The sequence below is a fragment of the Chiloscyllium plagiosum genome, unplaced genomic scaffold (assembly GCF_037043375.1).
Source record: "Chiloscyllium plagiosum isolate Xiang-an unplaced genomic scaffold, Cpla_swu_hap1 HiC_scaffold_10, whole genome shotgun sequence".
NCBI classification, from domain to species: Eukaryota; Metazoa; Chordata; class Chondrichthyes; order Orectolobiformes; family Hemiscylliidae; genus Chiloscyllium; species Chiloscyllium plagiosum.
This window is the reverse complement of record NW_028270148.1, coordinates 91307070-91331814: the sequence shown is the minus strand read 5'-3', so window position 1 is coordinate 91331814 and position 24745 is coordinate 91307070. Positions and strand designations below refer to the sequence as shown.

The window sequence follows — 24745 nt, the reverse complement described above, 5'->3', positions numbered from 1 at the left end:
ATCAATACTATTTTCTTTAAATAGTGGAATTTGGGAGTTCTCTGTCACTCATATTTTAACAGGTTACAAGGTGAGGTGAGCTTTTCTGGGTTTTTGGTTTAATTAACAAAGGGTTCACTGCCGTGTTGTGACATCAGTCAGCTCCTTAGGGTGGTCAGAATCAGGAAACTTTGCACATAGTGAGTTAGGGAGAGAAAGGTGGGTGGCAGACTGTTACTTTTGGTGCATGTGTGGACATTTCCTGAGGGGTGAGTAGGTTGTGTAGAAGAGATTCAAGGTTAGTCAGGGTCAGATATTAGCAAGGATGAGTGAGAGTGGGGAAGTTGTTGCAGGAAATGAGAGTACAGTAACAGAGATAGTGTGAGGTATCAACGAGAAGATGGTGGCAATTTCACTGGCATGGTGGAGAAGATCATTGATCTTCCTATGTTCTATGCAATCCTTCAGATGGTTGAGACTGTACTGGCCTGGATGATAAACCCTGGTCCAGATTGGTGTGGTTCCCGCACAATGGCATCTTCTGTTGACCTGGGAGAAAAGGACATTCTGCCTCTGGGAGTTTTCTAAAATTCACTGGACTCTGGGGCAGTTCCAGCAGATTGGAAAACAGCAAATGTGACGCCACTATTTAAAAAATAATAGTGGGGAAAATGTTTGAATTTGTTATCAAGGAAGAAATAACAAGATATCTAGATAGAAAGAAAGAAATTGTCCCATTGGCAGACGCAGCATGGGTTCATGAAGAGCAGATCATTCTTAACTAATCTACTGGAATTCTATGAAGACATTATGAATACAGTGGACAATGGGGACCCAGTAGGTGCGTACTTAGATTTCCAAAAGGCATTCGCTAAAGTGCCCCAAAAAAAGGCTGTTGCATAAGATAAGGATGCATAATGTTATGGGTAATGTATCAGCATGGATAGAGGATTGATTAACTAACAGGAATCAAAAAATGGGGATAAAAATGAGTGCTTTGGTGATCAGTGACTAGTAGTGTGCTTCAGGGATCAGTTTTGGGACTGCAATTATTTACACTTTGCATAGATGATTTAAAGTTAGGGACCATGTATAGTGTGTCAATGTTTGCAGATTATACTAAGCTGATTGGTAGAGCAAAGTGTGCAGAGGACTTTACAGGGGGACGTAGTTTGAGTGAATGGGCAAAGGTCTGGCAGATAGAGTGCAATGTTAATAAATGTGAAGTCATCCATTTTAGTAGGAGTAACAGTAAAAAAGTCTATTATTTGAAAGGTAAAAAATTGCAGCATGATGCTGTGCAGAGGGACCTGGGTGTCCTTGTGCATGAATCACAGAAGATTGATCTGCAGGTGCAACTGGCAATTAAGAAGCAAATGGAATTTTATCTCCCATTGCTGAAGGGATTGAGGTTAAACACAGGGAGGTTACGTTGTTGGGTGCTGGTGAGGGCACACCTGGAGTACTGCATGTGGTTTTGGACTCCTTACTTGAGAAAGGATATACTGGCACTAGAACAGGTGCAGAGGAGATTCACTTGGTCGATTCTGGAGTTAAGGGCATTGGCTTATCAAGAGAGACTGAGTAGAGTGGGATTATATTCATCGGAATTTAGAAAAGTAAGGAGGCGTCTTTTAGAAACATAAAATTATGAAGGGAATGGATAAGATAGAAGTAGAGAGGATGTTTCCACTGGTGGGGGAAACTAGGGCAAGAAGGCATAGCCTCACAATTAGGGGAGCAGATTTAGGACTGAATTGAGAAGGAACTTCTTCTCTCAGAGGGTTGTGAATCTGTGGAATTGCTTGCCCAGTGAAGTAGTTGAAGTTTTCCTGTTGAATTTTTTTAAAGCTAAGATGGATAATGTTTTGAACAGTAAAGGAATTAAGGGTTATGGTGAGAGGATGGATAAGTGGAGCTGAGGCCATAAAAAGATCAGCCATGATTTTATTGAATGGTGGGGCAGGCTCAAAGGGTCAGATGGCCTACTCCTCCTATTTCTTATGTTTTGATCACCCCATTCCTATCAGCAGCATCTCCATGTCCCTGCTCAGAGAGAGGCATAATTTCTTCATTGGCCATGAACGTGGCAGGCAATGTCAGGAACCATGCAGGGCAGCTCTTGTCTGGGTACACAATATTTTTTTAAAGATGGTGCTGCACCATGGATGTTGGCCAATTCTGGGATATCCCCAGGAAGTGGTGAGTTGTTTTGGAAATGGCATATGGTATGATGGTGCTAGATGTGTGGGAGGGGCACCAAAGGATGGGCTGGGTAGTAAATCAGGTGAGTTTTATAAAATAAGGTGATAGATGTCCCCAAGCATCACGATGTGAAATACTCCAAAAACTGACACTTGGATCAAGGGATAAATCTTAGCTTCTTTCGCTATCAAGACAGGTATTTTTGTTGCAATTTTTACTGGTAATTTTGGTGGTTCGCCCCTGTTTTTCCCAATGGTCTCATTATTTCCACTGCATGATTTTCTATAATACGGCGTCACACAGGAATGTGTAGAGTTATAGGATAACTACCTGTATCCTAACCAATTAACTAATTAATGACTGGAAAAATTAAACTTTACCTCTTTTAAAATCCCACATGCTCACGCGAAAGAAAAAGGCAAGGCTATATTTGAAGAAAAACTCATTGCTAGACATGTCTCTGTATTAAATCTTAAATCTTTGGGGAAAAAAAACTAGACGGGTTATTTTTGCAATCTTTTCAGTTCTTTGTTGCCATGTTGCCTGCATAATAATGATGAGACTTTAGTTAACTGGTTGACTTGTTGGACCTGGGATCTTTTATTCCCTTTAGATTTTAGAATTATTTCTCTGTGTCTGCGGATGTAAATTTCCTGCACAGAATTGAATAGAGCATCTTTTCACACAAAGGTACAGAGTGAGATATTGATGCAGTCAACTTCAGAAGCGTTCCTTGCTTTTCTGTTCCTTGCACATCTTGCAAACTGCAGATTTGTAATCAGAGGCCTCTCAGTGCTGAGCCCACTGTCCCAGAAAGTAACATTGACTCTCACACATCAGTCAGCTTTGCTTGTTTATCCAAGTTGCCAACAACTCCTTGTATGTGCTCCCCTTTTTAAAAGTGATATCCCTTTTCACATACAGACCATGAAAAAAATGCAAACATATGTGCAAACATATTTTGCATTTAAGGCAAATATATTGCCTTAAAATGACCTTTGTATTAATAAAACAAAGAACAATACAGCACAGGAACAGGCCCTTCAGCCTTCTAAGCCTGCGTTGACAAGTTTTGCCCTTCCATATTAAAACTGACTTCACTTACAAGATCCTTATCTGTCTATTCCCTTCCTATTCATGCATTCGTCTGGGTGCTTCTTGAATGTTGCAATTGTGACTACTTCCACCACCACCTCTGGCAGCACATTCCAGGCACTCACCACCCTTTGTGTGAAAAATGTGCCTTGCACAGTTCTTTTAAACTCTTCCCGCCCCACACCTTGAACGTGTGTCCCCAAGTACTTGACCCCTCCACCCTGGGGGAGAAAGCCTCATACTTTCCACTCTATCGATACCATTTGCAATCTTATCAACCTCTTGTGACCCAGTGAAATCAAACCCTGTCTATCCGACCTTTCTTCATAGCTAAAATCCCCTATACCAGGCAACATCCTGGTAAACCTGTTCTGTACCCTCTCCAAAGCATCCACATCTTTGTTAGTATGGTGACCAGAACTGTGCGCAATATTCCAAGTGTGGCCTAACTAAAGTTCTATAAAGCTGCAACATAACTTGTCTATCCTTATATTCAGTACCCCTTCCAATGAAGGCAAGCATGCCAGAGGCCTTTTTTACTACCTTATCGACCTGAGTTGCCACCTTCAGTGATCTGTGGACCTGCACAGCCAGATTTCTCTGCATATCGATACTCCTAAAGGTTCTGCCATTCAGTGGAATTTTCCACCAGTATGTGACCTTTCAAAATGCATCACCTCACGTTTGTCTGGATTAAACTCCATCTGACATTTTTCTGTACATGCCTCCAACTCATTTATAATCCAGGTGTACCCTCCGACAGTCCTCCTCACTATCTGCAGCTCCTCCAATAATCTATGAATCTGACAATTTAAAAGGAACTAAGAGGTTTTGTTTTCTCTCAGTTGTTTGATGTTAAAAATGGCAGCTTTTTAATTTTTGAGTCTCACTTTTGACTTCATGGAGCATAAATATTTAGCTAAATACTTTTTGGATCAACATATGTAGTTCTCTCTAGAAATTTTTGGATACTTTGACTTTTCTCATTGAAAAACTAAAAGGTATAACATGGTGGCACAGTGGTTAGCACTGCTGCCTCACAGCATCAGAGACCCAGGTTCAGTTCCCGCCTCAGGCGACTGTGTGGAGTTTGCACATTCTCCCTGTGTCTGCGTGGGTTTCCTCCGGGTGCTCCGGTTTCCTCCCACCAGTCCAAAAATGTACGGGTTAGGTGAATTGGCCATGCCAAATTGCCCGTAGTGGTAGGTGAAGGGGTAAATGTAGGGGAATGGGTCTGGATGGGTCAGTGTGGACTTGTTGGGCCGAAGGGCCTGTTTCCACACTGTAAGTAATCTAAGTAAATCTAATCTAAGTATAATCAGAATCGATCGAAAACCTTAGAGTTTTGACTTAATTGAAGTAGTATGCAGTTCTCTTGAATGGCCTAAGGAGGCTAATGTCAGCCTTTTTGTAATTTTGGATTACACTTCATCTCTGACACAGATTCTCTGACCGTGTTAATCTATGTTCTTAGCTGTTTCACACTTCGAGTCATAAAGGCGTACAGCACGGAAACACACCTTCTATTCAACTCGTCCATGCCAATCAGATATCCTAAATTAATTTGCCAGCACTTGGCCCGTATCCCTCTTAAACCCTTCCTTTTCGTATACCCATCCAGATGCCTTTTAAATGTTGTAATTGTACCAGTCTCCACCCTTTCCTCTGGCAGCTCATTCCACGCACGCATCACCCTCTGTGTGAAAAAGTTGACCATCCTTTTTAAATCTTGTCCCTCTCACATTAAACCTCTGGCCTCTAGTTTGGACTGGGGAAAACACTACCTATTTACCTTATCTCAATATCCAGTGATCCACAAGAATCCTTTTGCTGGTTAATTCGGATTTGGATGAACAATATTCCAGCACAATCTCTGAATTTGGAGCATAAATTTGAATCTCTGAATTTGGAGCACATATCATTTGCCTAACAACCTTACTGATCATTCGACATTTGACTGCTGCTAAGGCCACCACATATGTAGAAAGTGAGGTATTAAAGCAGCAGAAATCCCTAGCCCTATTTATTTTACTTCCTAGCAACGGAAAGTCAAATGTCCTGAAATATGGTGGCATATTGATGTCAAATCATGTAGGTTTTACAAGTGAAACCTATTGTTATATTCCTTTTATAGTTTACAATTAAAATTTAGAAGTCAACATGATAATTTTGTTATTTCCACAGTATTCGGGTTTCATCCAGATAGAAATAGTAACCCATCTTATCTGTTATACACCTTCACTAATATTGTGCTGAATAAAGAAGCGTTCTATATTTATTATATTACTGTTTCCCAAATGTCAGTTGATCCTTCGTGCACTCCTCCCAATTCTTCCAGTGGAGGATAGAATTAAAATTAGTCAATAGCAACATTTGCAATCTGTCAGGATGGCTGAGTGGTGTAAGATGTCAGACCTGAGTATTATTCTTTGCCTCGCTCAAGCCTGGTAAATTCAGGTCCCTTTCTTGAGTGGTTCATATCCCACTCTTGACATTCATGTTTTCTCTCAGCATCAATCCCCCGCCCCCGCAACACCTCACAATGCAAGCAAAGTTCACCAGCCATTTTGAGGTCAGTCCAAGCAGTGACGTCAGCAACAAAAGAGCGAAGGGGAATGAATTTGGGTGGTTTGGGGGGAGGGGTGTGTGTACAACAGCGAGATAAATACCTGAGGATTGGGGCTGGACTGAGGTTAGTCTGAGCAGCAACAGCAGTAGCAACAGAGCAAAGGAGAGTGGACCTGAGGGTGAACAGCAGTGGCAGCAGGATAAATATCTGAGGAATAGGGTCAATCACAGTGAATATGGAGCTGAATCCAGTGCCAGAGCTCCAGAGGTGATGTCACAATTCAAAAAGTGATAAAGGCTTGCCTTGGAAGAACCAGAGTGAGTAGTATCTGGAGAGAGGTGAAGTACATACTTTTTGTAGTTGTAGTGTGCTAGAAGTCGAGATCTAAGTTGAATTGTGTAATCTGTTTCTGGTCTGTTGTCTGCGGTTGATAAGGTTCACAATGGCAGAAGAACTCAACCCCATAGAATGCTGTTCCTGCAATATTTGGGAAATCGGGGATACTTAGTGGTATACGGGAATTGTCATAGAGTCATAGAGATGTACAGCATGGAAACAGACCCTTCGGTCTAACCCGTTCATGCCGACCAGATATCCCAATCCAATCTTGTCCCACCTGCCAGCACCCGGCCCATATCCCTCCAAACCCTTCCTATTCATATACCCATCTAAATGCCTCTTAAATGTTGCAATTGTACCAGCCTCCACCATATCCTCTGGCAGCTCATTCAATGCATGTAACACCCTCTGTGTGAAAAAGTTGCCCCTTAGGTCTCTTTTATATCTTTCCCCTCTCACCCTAAACCTATGCCCTCTAGTTCTGGACTCCCTGACCCCAGGGACAAGACTTTGCCTATTTATCCTATCCATACTCCTCATAATTTTGTAAACCTCTATAAGGTCACCCCTCAGCCTCCGACGCTCCAGGGAAAACAGTCCCAACCTGTTCAGCCTCTCCCTGTAGCTCAAATCCTCCAACCCTGGCAACATCCTTGTAAATCTTTTCTGAACCCTTTCAAGTTTCGCAACATCTTTCCGATAGGTTCAGCTGCAGCTCCTGGTTTGCTGTAGGGAATGCTTGGAGCTGCAGATGGACTCACTGTAGAGTGCCCACGATGCATAGAATGTCGTAGATAGCACATTTAGCAAGCTGGTCACACCACCAATAAGAACCACACAGACAAGAGAGTTAAGTGATCACCAAGAAGGTAAGGTAAACAGAAGTCCCCTGTGACCATTCCCCCCTCAAAGAGATACACCATTTTGGATATATTGCAGGGGATCGCCTCTTAAGGGAAAGCAGCAGTAGCTAGGTCATTGGCACCATGACTGGCACTGTTGTACAGAAGGGCGATTCTAAGTGCAGACAAAGAGTGATGATAAGGGACTGTGTAGTTGGGAGCACAGTTAGGCAAGTGACACAACCAAATACAGTGTTGCCTCCTTGGTGCCAGGGTGAAGCATGTCTCTGAAAGGCACAGATTATTCTGAAGAGGAAGGGTGAGCAGCCAGAGGTTGTGGTCTACATTGATACCAATGACATAGGCAGAGAAATGCTACCTTGCAAAGGCAATTCAGGAGTTAGATAAGAAGTTGAAAAGCAGAAACTCTAAGGTGTAATGTTGGGATTACTTTCTGTGCCACAGCCACTGAGGCTAGGAGTAGGAAGACTCCACCGGGGCGGCACGGTGGCACAGTGGTTAGCACTGCTGCCTCGCAGCGCCAGAGATCCGGGTTCAATTCCCGCCTCAGGCGACTGACTGTGTGGAGTTTGCACGTTCTCCCCGTGTCTGCGTGGGTTTCCTCCGGGTGCTCCGGTTTCCTCCCACAGTCCAAAGATGTGCAGGTCAGGTGAATTGGCCATGCTAAATTGCCCGTAGTGTTGGGTAAGGGGTAAATGTAGGGGTATGGGTGGGTTACGCTTCGGCGGGTCGGTGTGGACTTGTTGGGCCGAAGGGCCTGTTTCCACACTGTAAAGTAATCTAATCTAATCTAATGATACAGTTGAAATATGGCTAAAGAGCTGGTGTAAGAGGGAGCACCGATCCCCTTTTCATTGTCAAACCTGTTGACAAAGACAGTGCAGTGGTAGTTGCAGAGGTCAAACGCCAGCTCTCTGACACCACATCGTACCTTCCCCTTGAGCACAACCCCACTGTGGCCCATCAGGCCAAAATCACACTCACTGTCTGTAACCTCTGCATCCGGTGCTCTCCCTTCCACTGCCTCCAATGCCATAATCCCCCAGCCGTCCACGCCTGGTTCTACCTGCTCCCCAAGATCCACAAGCCCAACTACCCCAGCCAGACCATCATCTCCCCATTCTCCTGCCCCACCGAGCTTATTTCTTCCTATCTCGACTCCATCCTCTCTCCCTTCGTCCAGATGCTTCCCACTTATATCCGTGGGTCTAACCATGCCCTCCATCTCTTCAAATAATTTCCAATCCTCTGGCCCCCAGCACTTTAGCTTCACTTTGGACATGCAGTCCTTATACATGTCCATACCCCACAAGGATGGCCTTCAGGCCCTCAGCTGCTTCCTCTCCAGCAGACCAATCCAGTTCCCCTTCACCAATACTCTGCTCCACCTCGCCGAACTAGTCCTTACCCTTGATCACTTTTCTTTCAACCCCTTCCTTTTCCTCCAAATCCGGGGATGCCCATGGGCACTCTGATAGGTCCTGGCTATGCCTGCCTCTTTGTCGGCTACACCGAACAGACCCTCTTCGGTGCGTGCACTTGAGGTTCTTTTTCTTGAGGTTCTTAAACACTTGATGCAACTGCAACTGCAATACGCCAACCTCCTGTGAACAGCCAAACTTTATTAAGCAACTACAAGCTTTGAAGGATCACTTAACACTTTTCGCAATGAAGTTCTCTGAACAAAGGAACTAGTTCTTCCTTTATACAAAATCTCACATCACAGTCAGTAATGCCCACAAGACAATGCCCAGCCACTTCCCCACAGGCACATGCCACTTGAGACAATGCAGTGACCTGATCGTCTCCAGAAACAATGTAAAGTAAATCATTTCCTTAATGGCAGATCTGTTGTAAATCGTTTCTTTAACTACAGGATGTGTCAGAATTTTAAGCAATGTTTTTATTGTTATCATCCCTTATTCAGAATCAATGTAAATTTACCTCTGAATGATAGGAGATGGCAATGTATTTTTATTTTTTACATTTTACCTGCAAGACCAAGACATACCACCCTACCCTCCGCATCCAATTTCTTGAAGTTCAGCAGAACAAATTAACCCCATCGCATTTTCCACTGGTATTGTTCCCCAACTCTTCTGCCGTCGATGACTGCATCGGTGCTGCATCCTGCACTCAGGCTGAACTGGAGCAGTTCATCGACTTCGGCCACAGCTTCCACCCCACCCTTAAATTCATGTGGTCTATCTTGGACATGTCTCTCCCCTTTCTTGACCTCTTTGTTTCCATCCCTGGTGAAAGTCTACAGATGGGCATTTACTAGAAACCCACAGACTCCCATAATTACCTGGATGACATCTCCTCCCACCCAGTACCCTCCAAGAACTCCATCCCATTTTTCCAATTCCTCCATCTCCGCTGCACTGCTTAGACAAGGAGGCATTCCATTCCTAAGCATCCCAGATGTCCGTCTATTTTGAACAATGTACTCACCCTCCCACCCCTTCTGTCACCCAGACAGCCCTCCACCACAACTCCTTCATTCTCTGCTCCACTGCTCTTAACACCTCTTTCTTTCTCTTTCCCCCCCCCCATATGCAATAAAGACATGTTCCTCCTTGTCCTGTCCTACTACACCTACCAGTCTCCGCATTCAATGCATAATCCTTAAACACTTTCGCTAACTCCAATTAGACCCCACCACCAAGAATATCTTCCCCTCCCCACCCTTCTATGCCTTCCACAAGGACTGTTCTCTTCACCAATCCTTGGTCATTCCAGCAACCATAAAAGATGCAAAACCTCCCAACATCCCCCTTCACCCCACCTCCATCCTTGGCTCTAAATAGTCCTTCCAAGTGAGACAGAGGTTCACCTTCCTCTCCTCCAACCTAGTTTACTGTATCCAGTACTTCCAATGTGGTCACTAAGGGAAAAGTTTCACCAAGCATTTCAGCTTTCCCTGTAGGGGCCGACCTGACCTCCCAGTCACTATCCATTTTAATTCCCCCTCCCACTCCCTTTCTGACATGACCATCCTTGGACGCCTCCATTGCCACAGCGAACCAGACCGGAAATGGGATGAACAACACCTCATCTTATACCTGGTCAGCCTACAGTCCAGAAGATGCAACATTGAGTTCTCCAGTTTCAAATAACCTCCTTTCCCATCCCTCGACTCTTTTTCCAGCCCCTCGCCCTTCCATTCCTCTGGCTGACCTTTCCTTCCAGCTACCAACCGGATTCATTCCTCTCATCGACCAACCAGGTCATACCCTCTATCTGTATTCGTCTAACCCGACCTCACCCCCACCCACTCGCTCATTTGAGCTCCCCTGACACCCATCCCCAGTCCTGAAGATGGGTTACATCCGAAACATTGACTTCTCCACCTCCTGATGCTGTTAGCTTGCTGTGAATTCCAGCCTCTTGCTTGTCCACCATGAATTCAGCAAAAGCAACTAGATAGAAGTAAGAATGAATAAGCAAGATACAGGGAACACATATTTGGGAGCATTGAGAAGCATGATATAAATTTGGGGCAGCACAGTGGCTAGTGGTCAGCACTGCCTGCCTTACAGCACCAGAGACCCGGGTTCAATTCCAGCCTTGGGCGATTGTCTGTGTGGAGTTTGCACATTCTCCCTGTTTGCGTGGGTTTCCTCCCACAATCCAAAGGTGTGCAGGTCAGGTGAATTGGCCATGTTAAAATTGCCCATAGTGTTAGGTACATTAGTCAGGGATAAATGTCAGGGAATAGGGATGGGTGGGTTACTCTTCAGAGGGTTGGTGTCGACTTGTTGGGCAGAAGAGCCTGTTTCCATACTGTAGGGAATCTAATCTAATCTAATCTAATCATAAATTGCAGTAGCAATGAGTAAGGATAATTGAAGAAAGAAGTGGCATGAAGGACAACATATGAAACATGAGTTTAATAGATGAAAAACAAGCAGAAGCAAGATTCTGTGGGGAGAAAGCGGTCTGTAGGGGTGAATGAATATGTAAAATTCTTGCATGCGTGAAGAAACCTGAAGAAAAATTGTTAACCGTTGTATTATTGATGGATACTGTTGATGTATTAACTTAAAGGGAAAGAATACAGATACAAATACGGTAAGAAAAGTGATCCATGGGAAATGCCTAATCAGGGTAGCAATTCCTCACTTCATTTACTTCGTTTAGTCAAATCAGATTGTGAACAGTAAAATTTCACACATGTATGCTTAAGCAGCCTACAGTCTTATTAGGAGCAAATTACTGCAGATACTGGAATCTGTACGAAAAACATAAAATGCCGGAACTGACAGTAGAGCGGGCAACCTCCATGGAGATAGAGCAAGAAGTGTCGTCTAGACTCAACGTTAGCTAGCTGTCTTTCCATAGATGCTGCCTGATTGCTGTGATTTACAGACTTTTATTAGCTGTGACTTCTCCACTCAGAGTTATTTCTTATATCATTTATTTATATTTTTCTGGGGAGGCACTGGACTAGTAGTATTAATGATGGACTGTTAATCTAGATACTCAAGTAATGTTCTGGGGGCCACAGTTCACATCCTACTATGGCAGATGGTGGAATCTGAATTCCAAAAATATCTGGTATTAAGAGTCTAATGAATATATTGTTGATTGTCAGAAACATTCATCTGGTTCTTTAATGTCCTTTAGAGAAGGAAACTACCATATTTGCCTGATCTGGCCTTCAGACCAAGAGTAATATGGTTGCCTTTTAACTGTCATCTGGGCAGTTAGGGATCTGGCAATGAATTTTGCAGCACCCGCATCTTGTGAATATATATATAAACGTACAAGGCTGACTAATCTTTTTCTTTTCAGAGCTTTGTTTTTGATGACAAAGAGCAACTTCCAGCCTCCAAAATTGAAGGACAAAATAAAATGGTATGAATTTCTTGGACGTTTTATTTGTCTGTTTTAAATCTGTCCAGCTTCCAAGTTGATTCATTATAGATTGTTGTCCTTTTAGGTCAACTAATTTTCATCAGTTTGTAAAATTGGCACTTACGAAAAATCCCAAAAAAAGACCTACTGCTGAAAAGTTATTGCAGGCAAGTATAGTACATTTTATGATTTTACTATTTAAGAACATTAATATTCAAATACTTCCCTTATACTTTTAATTTTTATTTTCAGCACCCATTTGTGGCTCAGTCTTTGAATCGTACGCTTGCTATAGAATTGCTTGATAAGTTGAACAACCCGGATCATTCCAGTTATCATGATGTTGATGATGATGATCCAGAGGTAAAATATATTTTATTTCCCATATTTATGAATTTCTGCTTTGTGTTACCTTCAAATTGTCTTAGTAGCTTTGGGACTACTTTATTACAACTATTAAACTAGAATAAAACTGTGGGGAAAATAAACCATCAGTTTAAATGCAATGCATTTGTTTTATTTGAACTGTTTGGCTAACAGTAAATGTTGTTTTTCATGTATACCTGAAAAGTGTGTTTAAATTTTGTGTAAAAACATGCACCCAATTTTATGAAGAAAAGGAATATCCCAATTTAAAAGCATAGGCATTGCAAATGAAAGTATTCCAATTTGTATGTTGTCAACTGTCAATCGAGAGTTCAATGTAGAATCAAAGTAGAACATAGAACAATACAGCAGAAGAACAGGCCCTTTGGCCCACCATGTACTAGTGAGTTTCTAATCTGTGTTTTTGTTTAAAAGTGGAAAACTGTCATAGTAAGGATGTCAGAGGATGGGGAGTCTTATTAAATTTTTAAGTTTTTTCCCTGTCCATTGAAACAGCTGAGTTAATGGTGCAATAACATCTTTTTTCTTCCAGTACTTAACCTTGGATTGTTTAGGTCATTATAACCATGCTGAACACCTTTTAATGTACATCACAAAAGTTGAATTAAGCGCACTTTCATTTTTTTCAAGCATTTCTTTAAATTTATGTGGGTGCACTAGCATTTGAGGATTATATTTGTAAATTGGCAATCCCATTCTGGACTCAATAAAACAGTTTCCTATTTTTTATTTGCACTAATATAATTATTCATCAATTTGCTCATTGCCAATATGTATAAATTATGCAACAGCTATCATGAACCATGAAAACACAACTTTTTTTTAAGCTAACAATGATTATAAAACATGCGTGACTGAAGTATTACAGAATGCAAAACCAGTCTGTTGCTGCTGAGGTGGTGTGCTGGCAATTGTTACAAAGAAATAAGAGAACAAGGAAATAAGTAATATCAAATATATGACAATTTATTACTGTCTTGTTTGAAGAAAAATTCTTAGGTATGCGACATCATCTGTACAAATGTGTGGGAATGCATAAATCTACATATTATGAAAGGAGATTAATTAAAGCACAAAAACTAGTATCAGAAATTGCAACAGTTACAAATTGAAATTAGTCTTTTGTATTCACTTGTTGATTGATAGGCTGGGCATTTAAAAGCACCATCAAGAACAAGTGGAACACGCAATGCTTGAAACAGGATCTCATCATTGGCAACCTGTTCAAAGGCAAAAGATAGCAAAGATTTTTTGTTTTGTTTGAACACTGATTGCTTCACTGGTGATGAGGGTGAAGTCCCTATAGTCCCAAAGGATCATAGGGCTGCTCCCTCATCAGAGGGAGATGAAATGTGGTGGTTTAGCCTGAGAATCACCGTGTCTAAGGTAAGGGGAGAGGTTGAAAAGGAGATTCCGATGAATCACAGAATTGTTGTCATGCGTAAAGACACCTTTGATCCACTGTGTACATGTCCCAAATGAGCATCTCACCCAGTCCATATTTCTGCCTTTTCGTTATAATTGTGCTCTTGTTTTTTCAAAAAGGAACAATCTAATTCCCTTTTGAGCACAGTGATTGAACCTACTTCCTGCACATAACCATGTATTCCAGATTTTAACTGCTTGCTGCATGAAAATGTGTCACCACCTTGTGTCATAGTGTCATAGAGATATATAACACAGAAACTGACACTTCAGTCCAGCTCATCCATGCTAACCAGACACCCTGCATAAATATAACCCCATTTGCCAGCACTTGGCCCATAACCCTCTTAAACCCTTCCTATTCATAAATCTATCCAGATGCCTTTTAAATGATGTAATTGTACCAGCCGCCTCCACTTCCTCTGGCAGCTCATTCCATACACTCACTATCCTCTGCGTGAAAACGTTGTCCCTTTGGTCCCTTTTAGTTCTTCCTCACTCATCTTAAAGCTATGGCCTCTAGTTTTAGACTCCTTGACCCCAGGGAAAAGACCTTGCCTATTTACCTACCCACGCTCTTCATGGTTTTATAAACCTCTATAAGGTCACCTGTCAGCCTCCGATGCTCCAGGGAAAATAGTCTCAGTCTATTCAGCCTCTCCCTATAGCTCAAATCCTCCAACCCTGGCAACATCCTTGTAAATCTTTTCTGAACCCTTTCAGGTTTCACAACATCCTTCCTATAGGAGGGAGACCAGAATTGCACACAGCATCCTAAAAATGGCCTGTACAGTCACAGCATGACCTCCCAACTCCTGTACTCAATGCACTGCTCAGTAAAGACAAGGCATTTGGAAATCAAACAGCTTCTTCGCTATCATATCTACCTGTGACTCAACTTTCAAAGAACTATGAACCTGCAGTCCAAGATCTCTTTGTTCAGCAATACTCCCCAGGACCTCACCATTAAGTGTATAAGTCTTGCCCTGACTCGCCTTTCCAAAGTGCAGCATCTCACATTTATCTAAATTAAATTCCACCTGTCACTGCTTGCTCCATTGGCCCACTACACTTTTGCATGTTTGAACAAGAAGGAATTAAGGCTGGTAATTTGGTTATACATTTAGGAGTAGCTGCTGGAGCCATGTGATGGTATTTTAGTTTTCTGATGCTGTTGACTTCAATAATCTTTTAAACCGGTCTCCTTACCTACTGTGTCATGGCTTCACTGTTTCAAGAAAAATATTCAGATCAATTGAAATGTTCAGATTTGAATTAGAGGTTTTATTGACAACAAACAATATTTTGTAAAGATTTGTTTGTGGTGAAATATTTTCAGAATTTGGCCACTGCCACACGAATGCCATACGGATGGAGGCAACTACTGCAACATTTCACTGAAGGAAGAAAGCTGTTTGTAGGGTCTTAGTAATTATACAGAATGTTCTTTTCTCTAATGTAAACCACAGATCAGTTTTTTGCAACTTTGTTTAGAAATGAAACTGGAGTTTATAACCATACACAAGTGATCTTGAATTCCCATGTAGAACAGGGATTGAGGTACCTAACATGCCTTTATTAAACTAATTAGCCTTAAGTTTATTTAAGTTCTTTCAAAGACTCACATGAAAGTTTTTCTGTTAATTTAATATGCAAGTTTACATTATAGGTTCGCTCTTGTAGCAAAAATTTGCAAAAGTGATCAGCTAGTTGCCTACCTATGATTCTGTATTGTCGTTTTAAATTTTTCTTTATTGTTTTTGAAGTCTCTGATGTTGCCTCGGCTAAGTTTAGGCTTGATTTTCTCCTGCTATTCTTCTTGCATTCCGACAGCTTTGCTTTTGGGTCTATCCTGCCACTCCTCTAGCTATCTTGCAACTCCAATTCTGCGCTTGGTTATATCTCCTACCACAGCTGTTCCTTATATACCACTACTACTCCTTTTTTATTCTAAGCTTATTAATACCTTCATTATTTGTTATAACGCTTCTGCGTTAAAGAGCCTCCCATTTAGTGTCGGTTGCAAAATTAGGAATTGTGCTTTTTTTGCCAGATTTGAGATCATTGACCTAAATTGCTAAGTGATCCCGGCATAAATTTTCATGGGATTCCATATCCCCCATTCTCTGCAACTGAGAATATCTATCCTTCAGCCCTGTGCTTTTTTGCCTTCCTAGTTACGCTGTAACAAAATGTAAGTATGCTGATAGTCAACCCCCATTTTTCCACATGCTGTCACAAAAGAGTAAGCATCCACTTATAACAACAAAGTGCTCAATTTGCCTTACTTCTTTACAGGACAAAAGCAATTCACACCAGGTTTTTTCATTAACCGGAAACTAGCTCTATTGTAAACTCATTTATTCTTTAACGAATAGCAGAGATCAAAGATTAGTAAGGCAGCCAACATGTGGAACTGCAGGAGATGGGGTAGATAAGAAACTAGTATTTTGTGGAGAAGGACGTGGAAGATAGAGAATGTGGGGAAACAGATGATGAAATCTTGAAAAATGTCCATATTACCAAGGATGAGGTGCTGGTGTCTTAGAACGCATAAAGATGGATAGATCCCCAGGACCTGATCAAGTGTACTCCTGAACGCTGTGGGAAGCTAGGGAAGTGATTGCTGGGCCCCTTGCTGAGATACTTGTATCATCGATAGTCACAGGTGAGGTGTTGGAAGACTGGGGGTTGGCTAATGTGGTTGCCACTATTTAAGAAAGGTGGTAAGGACAAGCAAAGTAACTATAGACCGGTGAGCTTGACATTGGTGGTGGGCAAGTTGTCGGAAGGAATATTGAGGGACAGTATTTACATGTATTTGGAAAGGCAAGGACTGATTAGGGATAGTCAACATGACTTTGTGCGTGGGAAATCATCGAGGAGAAAGTGAGGTCTGCAGACGCTGGAGATCAAAGCTGAAACTTTATTGCTGGAACAGCACAGCAGGTCAGGCAGCATCTAGGGAACAGAAGATTCGACGTTTCGGGCACATGCCTGAAGAAGGGCATGTGCCCGAAACGTCGAATCTTCTGTTCCCTAGATGCTGCCTGACCTGCTGTGCTGTTCCAGCAATAAAGTTTCAGCGTGGGAAATCATGTCTCACAAACATGATTAAGTTGTTTGAAGAAGTAACGAAGAGGATTGATGAGGGCAGAGTAGTGAACGTGATCTATGTGGACTTCAGTAAGGCGTTTGACAAGGTTCCCCATGGTAGGCTTTTTAACAAGGTTAGATCTCATGGAATACAGGGAGAACTAGCCATTTGGATACAAAACTGGCTCAAAGATAGAAGATAGAAGGTGGTGGAGGGTTGCCTTTCAGACTGGAGGCCTGTGACCAGTGGAGTGCCACAAGGATCGGTGCTGGGTCCACTACTTTTTGTATTTTATGTTAATGATTTGGCTGTGAACGTAGGAGGCCTGGTTAGTAATTTGTAGATGACACCAAAATTGGAGGTGTAATGGACAGTGAAGAAGATTACCTCTGAGTAATGGGCCGAAGAGTGACAGATGGAATTTAGATATATGTGAGGTGCTGCATTTTGGAAATAAGGGCAGGACTTGTACATTTAATGGTAAGGTCCTGGGGAGTGTTGCTGAACAAAGAGACCTTGGAGTGCAAGTGCATAGTTCCTTGAAAGTAGAGTCGCAAGTAGATAGGATAGTGAAGGAGGAGTTTGGTATGCTTTTCTTTCTTGGTCAGAGCATTGAGTCTTGGAATTGGGAGGTCATATTGCGGCTGAGGCTACCTTTGGGATATTGTTTGCAGTTCTGGCCTCCCTGCTATAAGAAGGATGTTGCAACATATTGAAACGGTTCAGAAAAGATTTACAAGGATGTTGCCAAGGTTGGAGGGTTTGACTGTAGTGAGAGGCTGAATAGACTGGGGCTGTTTTCCCTGGAGTGTTGGATTCTGAGAGGTGACGTTATAGAGGTTTATAAAAATCATGAGGGGTATGGATGGGGTAAATAGACAGTCTTTTCACTGGGGTAGGGGAGTCCAGAACTAGAGGGCATAGGTTTAGGATGAGAGGGACAAGATTAAAAGGGACCTAAGGGGCAACCTTTTCATGGTGGAGGCTGGTATAATTACAACATTTAAAAGGCATCTGGATGATTATATGAGTAGGAAGGGTTTAGAGGAATATGGGCCAAGTGCTAGCAACTTGGACGAGATTTATTTTGGTTATCTGGTCAGCATGGATGAATTGGACCAAAGGCTCTTTCCTTGCTGTACATCTCTACAACTCTATAACAAAGGATTTATCATTGACTACTATGGAACTTAAACTATACTCTTTTAACACCCTAAATACACACACATTTGTTCATAAATAAGACTAACAAGAGTCAGACAGTTTTACACAAATATTATCGATCAAAAAATATAATCTAAATAAGGAAAACAAAATTCTGAAGATCAAAGTATACATCTTATGGATGGTTAAGTTGTGTCTCTGTTCGTTTGATTTAGCAATGATGACGTTGTCTGTGGAACGATGGATGTTCTTCAGTTTGGTTGTTGATCAGATGGATTTATGTCCTTTCTTGCGTTAGAATTCTTTCTCAAGATTTTTTGGTTTTTCTTCTTTTCATTCACACAATGAAGGGAGAGCAGTGATTTCACCTTGTTGGCTCTGGATGGTTCCAGTTGCATTGTTCCAAGTAGTCTATGACAAACTGTCACTCTCATCAATCCAGGGATGCCATTTGGCAGCTTTCCCTTAACCGAAACACCTGGTACTGCTCTGACTCAATAACGTAACAATCTTACTGTTCCAATAGCACCATTGCCTTGTACAGCTTTAGTGTGCTCCATCGGATTGTTCAAACATGCAAAATCTTCCTGATATTTCAGTTATGTAGCAGTGTCTGACCTCCATTCCAGTTTACAATCCAAAAGGAAAAATATGTTGTCCCTTTACAATCTGAAGGAACAACATCGAATGTGATATTTACACTAACAACACCCATGTTTACCTTGCCACCGTCTCTCTCAATTCCTCTACTGTTTATAGTTGATCAGACATACCCAACATCCGATTCTGGATGAGCAGAAATTTTCTCCAATTAAATATTGGGAAGAGTGAAGCGGAATAGTGGCTTAGTGGTTAGCATTGCTGCCTCACAACACAAGGGACTGAGATTCAAGCCTTGGGTGACTGTGTGGAATTTGCATGTTCTCTCTCTACCTGCACGGGCCTTCTCTGCGTGCTCTGGTTTCCTTCCACAATCAAAGATTTGAAGGTCAGGTGGATTAGCTATACTAAATTGCCCTGTAGTGTGCAGGCTAGGCGGGTTAACTATGGTAAATGTGGAGTTACAGGGATAGGGTGGATGCTTTTCAGAGATTTGGTGTTGTCGTGGTGGGCCAAATGGCCTCTATCTGCACTGTAGCAATTTTATGATTCTGTGAAACCATAATATTTTGGCCCTGCTTCAAACTCTGTTAACTAGCTATCCACAATGTCCTTTTTCTTGCCAGTCATCTGAAGTTTAGTCAGTATGTTTTTGCAGTCTTGGTGTTGTCTTTAATCCAGACATCAAATTTTAACTTTATTCATTCCATCTCGAAGAGCGTCTCAGTAACATTGCTTGACTTCACTCACACTCAGCTCTCCTGCTGCTGAACTGTCCCTTTGTTATTTCTGTACTCAAATTTTCGAAAGCACTCATAACTAATTTCTTGCATTCTACCCTCCATAAATTTATGGTCATCCAAAACTCTGTTGCCCACCTCTTGTAGCAAGTTCTGTTCTCCTATCACCCCTATGCTCGATGACCTACATTGATTTCTAATTAAGCAACATCTTGATCTTAAAACGCTTAACTTTTTTTCAAATTCTTCCAAGGCCTTTCCCCTTCTATTTCAGTGCATTCACAATTGTTATTACTCTGCAGTTTGTACCTGTGCCTTTCTACTTTACTCCTCTTTGTGCCTCTACCTCTGTTTCCTCCTGTTAAGGTACTGCTTGAAACATGTGTTTTGGTCACTTGACCTAATGTTGCCTTTAAATGCTGGATGCCACATATTGTTTTGTAATGCTCCTATGAAGCAGCTTGGAACATTGTCATTTAGCTAAAGGGAATCTCCACCTATCTATTGCAGACAGTCAGTTATCCATTTTGCTTCCTGTCCCTTGATTGAATGCTCTGGACTTTGCTTTATCCTATCACACCATGCCAGATTGAAGGTTGTGCCCTTGTCTGATCTTTGACACTTCTTCAATGAGGTTGGCCAATCAAGACTTTTCCTTTTGAACCCCATGTTAATTATCCATTAAAAACTGAAAGAACTGTAGATACTATAAATCAGAAAGAAAAACAGAAGTTGCTAGAAAAGCTCAGCAGGTCTGGCAGCACCTGTGAAGAGAAATCAAAGTTATTATTTGAGTCTGGTGACACTTCCTCAGAACTGATGGTGGCCAGGAAGATGTTGGTTTGTATGCAGAAGGTAGTGTGGGGGAGGGGGTAAGGAGTAAACAATAGGTACAGACAGAGCCCAAGCAGTAGGACAGACAAAAATTATTCATTTCAGTTTTGACAGTGTTTAATTTGGCAAACCTGGTTGGCATGGAAGAGTTGGACCGAACGGCTTGTTTCCATGTTATATGACTCTATGCTTTCCTATTTATTTTTAACATATAGAGTTATAAAGTCATAGAGATGTACAGCATGGAAACAGACCCTTCGGTCCAACCCGTCCATGCCGACCACATGTCCCAGCTGCCAGCACCCAGCCCATATCCCTCCAAACCCTTTCTATTCATATACCCATACAAATGCCTCTTAAATGTTGCAATTGTGCCAGCTGCCACCACATCCTCTGGCAGCTCATTCCATACACGTACCACCCTCTGCGTGAAAAAGTTGCTGCTTAGGTCTCTTTTATATCTTCCCCTCTCACCCTAAACCTATGCCCTCTAGTTCTGGACTCCCTGACCCCAGGGACAAGACTTTGCCTATTTACCCTATTCATGCCCCTCATACTTTTGTAAACCTCTATAAGGTCACCCCTCCGCCTCCGACGCTTCAGGGAAAACAGCCCCAGCCTGTTCAGCTTCTCCCTGTAGCTCAAATCCTCCAACCATGGCAACATCCTTGTAAGTCTTTTCTGAATCCTTTCAAGTTTCACAACATCTTTCTGATAGGAAGGAGAACAGAATTGCACACAATATTCCAACCGTGGCCTAACCAATGTCCTGTATAGCCGCAACATGACCTCCCAACTCCTTTACTCAATACTCTGACCAATAAAGGAAAGCATACCAAACACCGCCTTCACTATCCTATCTACCTGCAACTCCACTTTCAAGGAGTTATGAACTTGCACTCCAAGGTCTCTTTGTTCGCAACACTCCCTAGGACTTTACCATCAAGTGTATAAGTCCTGCTAAGATTTGCTTTCCCAAAATGCAACACCTCGCATTTATCTGAATTTAACTCCATCTGCCACTTCTCAGCCTATTGGCCCATCTGGTCCAGATCCTGTTGTAAAATGAGGTAATCAGTAAGGATTATTTTTCCTACTACTGATATTGAGTGTCCTATAGTTCGTTGGTTTACCTATCTTACATTGCCAAGGTTGCGAGTTTAGCTCCATTCAAGTTTATTATCTATATTTGTGATTTCAGTAAGATAACTTGGTTGAAACTTTATTGCTGGAACAGCACAGCAGGTCAGGCAACATCCAGGGAACAGGAGATTCGACGTTTCGGGCACAGGCCCTTCTTCAGGAATGAGCAGAGAGTGTTCAGCAGGAGAAGATAAAAGGTAGGGAGGAGGGACTTGGAGGAGGGGCGTTGGAAATGTGATACCTATCACATTTCCAATGCCCCTCCTCCAAGTCCCTCCTCCCTACCTTTTATCTTCTCCTGCTGAACACTCTCTGCTCATTCCTGAAGAAGGGCCTGTGCCCGAAACGTCGAATCTCCTGTTCCCTGGATGCTGCCTGACCTGCTGTGCTGTTCCAGCAATAAAGTTTCAACTTTGATCTCCAGCATCTGCAGACCTCACTTTCTCCTCGAAGATAACTTGGTTGCCTAGTCTGTACATTGCATCTGCAAAACTTATAATTTCCTGAAGAAATGGATCCTTCTTCTGTCCTGGTGAACAAGTGCAAGAGTTTCCAGTGAAAATCAGTCATACTTGAAGTCCAGGTTAAGTCTGCAATTTTTAGACTCTCTGGAGGGTTTATTTGAATTCCAAATTGGTGCAGGGAAGTGCGTATGGTGAAAGATTGTGGGAAATACAATGCAAAAGCATTATTTTTGCTAGAAATAACACCACTGGAAAGTGAATGAGTTCAAATAATGAGAAGGGCACTATATTTTTTTCTTCAACTGATGTAATAGGATCTACCTCTTGCATTGATAAGTAAAACTGAAAGAGAATTGCTGGCATATTTGGAAGGAAATACTTTAAACTAAGTTAGAAGGCTTTAATGAAATATCTTCAGTCTGGCTATAAACCTTTATCTTGTAATTTGAAGTTAATGACTGGGGTTATGTGAGTTTCCTTATATATATGTTCAGTGTTTCTCTAAGAACAGGGTGACATTAGTACTTGGAGGAAGAAAACTGCTGTTTTGACCAAGTAGAAGTGAAAGATTCATTGATGTAACAAAGTGACAGATCTGTACTCATTATCCTCTGCTTTCAAAGTCCATGTTCACAACATGGCTTTGCTGTCCATAAAGCCTAATCAGTTTTACTATTTCGTTATGAACTAGTGCTTTCTGCACAAATGATTATCCTCCTGCATCAAATTGCTCTTCAGAATAAGAAATCTGTTGATGCTTTGCTTCAGAGCCAAAATGTACAGCTATATGATTGCTGGGATATCTCGATTTCATGGAGAGGTACATTCTTCTGTGTATTTTCACAAGTTCTGAACAAGGGAGGTACCTACACAGCTAGTTGAATGTAGTGGCTGAGGATTGTTAAAGTAGTTATTAAGTATTACCATGCAGCAGATACCTTCTGTGAACCTTGCCATGTGTGATAATCAATAACACTGCATCCACGTTTTCTTCCTAAAATTCAGAGTTTCATCAATTTTGACAGATAACTGGGCAAGAGGTTTAGTATTGCTTCATTCTGAAGGATAATTTCTGTGTTAAATAGAGAGTGGAAGTAAAAACATTTATTTTAAAGACTTAATTTAGTGTCACCAATCACTTAACATGCCATGAAGTGAGTTACTAAATGTTTCTTAGCTCGTCTGAAATCACTAAGAAAATTTATACATCTGTTCTATTCACGCAATTTCCATGCCAAAAGCAAATGTGCATATACCTTCTAACGTAAAACACAAAAATTAAGAGGAACATGTAGGAGAGATGAATGTGTGGCTAAGGAGTTGGTGCAGAGGGCAGGGTTTCTGGTTCTTGGATCATTGGGACCTCCTTTCTGGCAGGGATGACCTGTGCAAGAAGAATGGGTTGAACATAATCTAGAGGGCAACCAATATCCTTATAGGGAGAGTTTAAACTAGAGTGGCGGGGTCTGGGAACCAGAGCAGCAGGTCAGCAAGTGGAGGGTGAGGAGAAGATACATGTTAGGACCAGTAAATCAAACAGAGAGGACACACAGAGACCGGTACTAATGGGCCGAAGTATGTTTATTTCAGTGCAAGGAATATTATAGGTAAGGTAGATGAGCTTAGAACCTGGATCAGTACATGGGACTATGATGTTATTGCCATTACAGAGACTTACTTGAAAGAGGGGCAGGAGTGGGTGTTGATTGTTCCAGGGTTTTGTTGTTTTAGATGAGGTAGAGAGAAAAGTAAAAGAGGTGAAGGAGTTGTAATACTAATCAGGGAGGATGTTACATCTGCGAAGAGGACATACTGGAGGGCTCATCCACTGAGGCAATATGGGTAGACCTCAAAAATAAGATGTGTGCAATCACTGCGGTGGGATTATGCCTCCCAAAAGCCTCCGAGGCATTAAGGAACAAATATGTAGGCAGCTTATAGAGACATATAATAAAATCAGTTGTCATTGTGGGTGACTTTAACTTACCCAATATTGACTGGGACTCCCTTCGAGCAAGAGGCTGAGAGAGGGCAGAATTAACTGCATCCAAGAAGGTTTCTTGAAACAGTATGTGAGAAGTCCAACTAGGGGAGGGGCCGTACTGGACCTTGTATTGGCTAATGAGCCTGGCCAGGTGACTGATCTTTCAGTGGGAGAGCATTTTGGAAACAGTGATTACAGCTCCTTAAGTTTTAATATAAGGATGGGTCAGGTTCTTGTGGCAAGGTACTAAATTGGGGAATGGCAAATTACATCAGATTAGGCAGGAGCTAGAGATTGTCAATTGGGAAGAACTGTTATCAGGCAAGTCCACATTTGAAATGTGGGAATTGTTTAAAGACCTGCTGATAAATGTTCAGGACTGGCATGTTTTAGTAAGGAGGAAGCACAAGGATGGCAGGGTTCAGGGGCCTTTGGATAACGAGGGAGGTCATGAATTTAAGAAAAAGGGAGCATATGTAAGGTTTAGAAAGCTAAAATCAGACAAAACCCATAAAGAATATAAAGAAAGCGGGAAAGAACTTGAGGGAATTAAAGCAAGAAAGGACCATGAAATGACCTTGGCAAATAGGGTAAAAGAGAATCCAAAGGCATTCTATACATGTATTAATAATGAGGGAGAAGGTAGGACCCAGTCAAGGATAATGGAGGGAACTTGTGCTTGGAGGCAGAAGATATGAGTGAGATCCTAAATATAAGTACTTAACATGAGTATCCACCCAGGAGAACAGTGAGATTTGTGTGGAGCGTAATAATATGCTACGGCATTTTGAGATCAAAAAAGAGCATTTAAGGTTGATAAGTCCCCAGGGCCCGATAGTATCCACCTCAGGTTATTGAGATAGGCAAGAGTGGAAATTGCTGGGGCCTTGACCAAGATCTCTGTGTCCTTATTAGCCACTGGAGAGATCCCAGAGGACTGGCGAGTAGTGAATGTTGCTCCCCTGTTCAGGAAAGGAAATAGGGATAATCTAGGAAA

The 24745-nt window shown here is 41.9% G+C and overlaps 1 protein-coding gene across 10 annotated transcripts in view; it reads left to right on the top strand.

The window, feature by feature from the left end:
* The window catches only part of LOC122552997 (mitogen-activated protein kinase kinase kinase kinase 3), a 297582-nt gene that overhangs the window by 133640 nt on the left and 139197 nt on the right, over positions 1 to 24745 (top strand). For all 10 annotated transcript variants that reach the window (XM_043696372.2, XM_087991550.1, XM_087991549.1 and 7 more), the window contains exons 10-12: positions 11848 to 11910; positions 11996 to 12077; positions 12163 to 12273. In XM_043696372.2, the coding sequence (XP_043552307.1) occupies positions 11848 to 11910; positions 11996 to 12077; positions 12163 to 12273 (256 nt within the window). The remainder of the gene's footprint in view (positions 1 to 11847; positions 11911 to 11995; positions 12078 to 12162; positions 12274 to 24745) is intronic.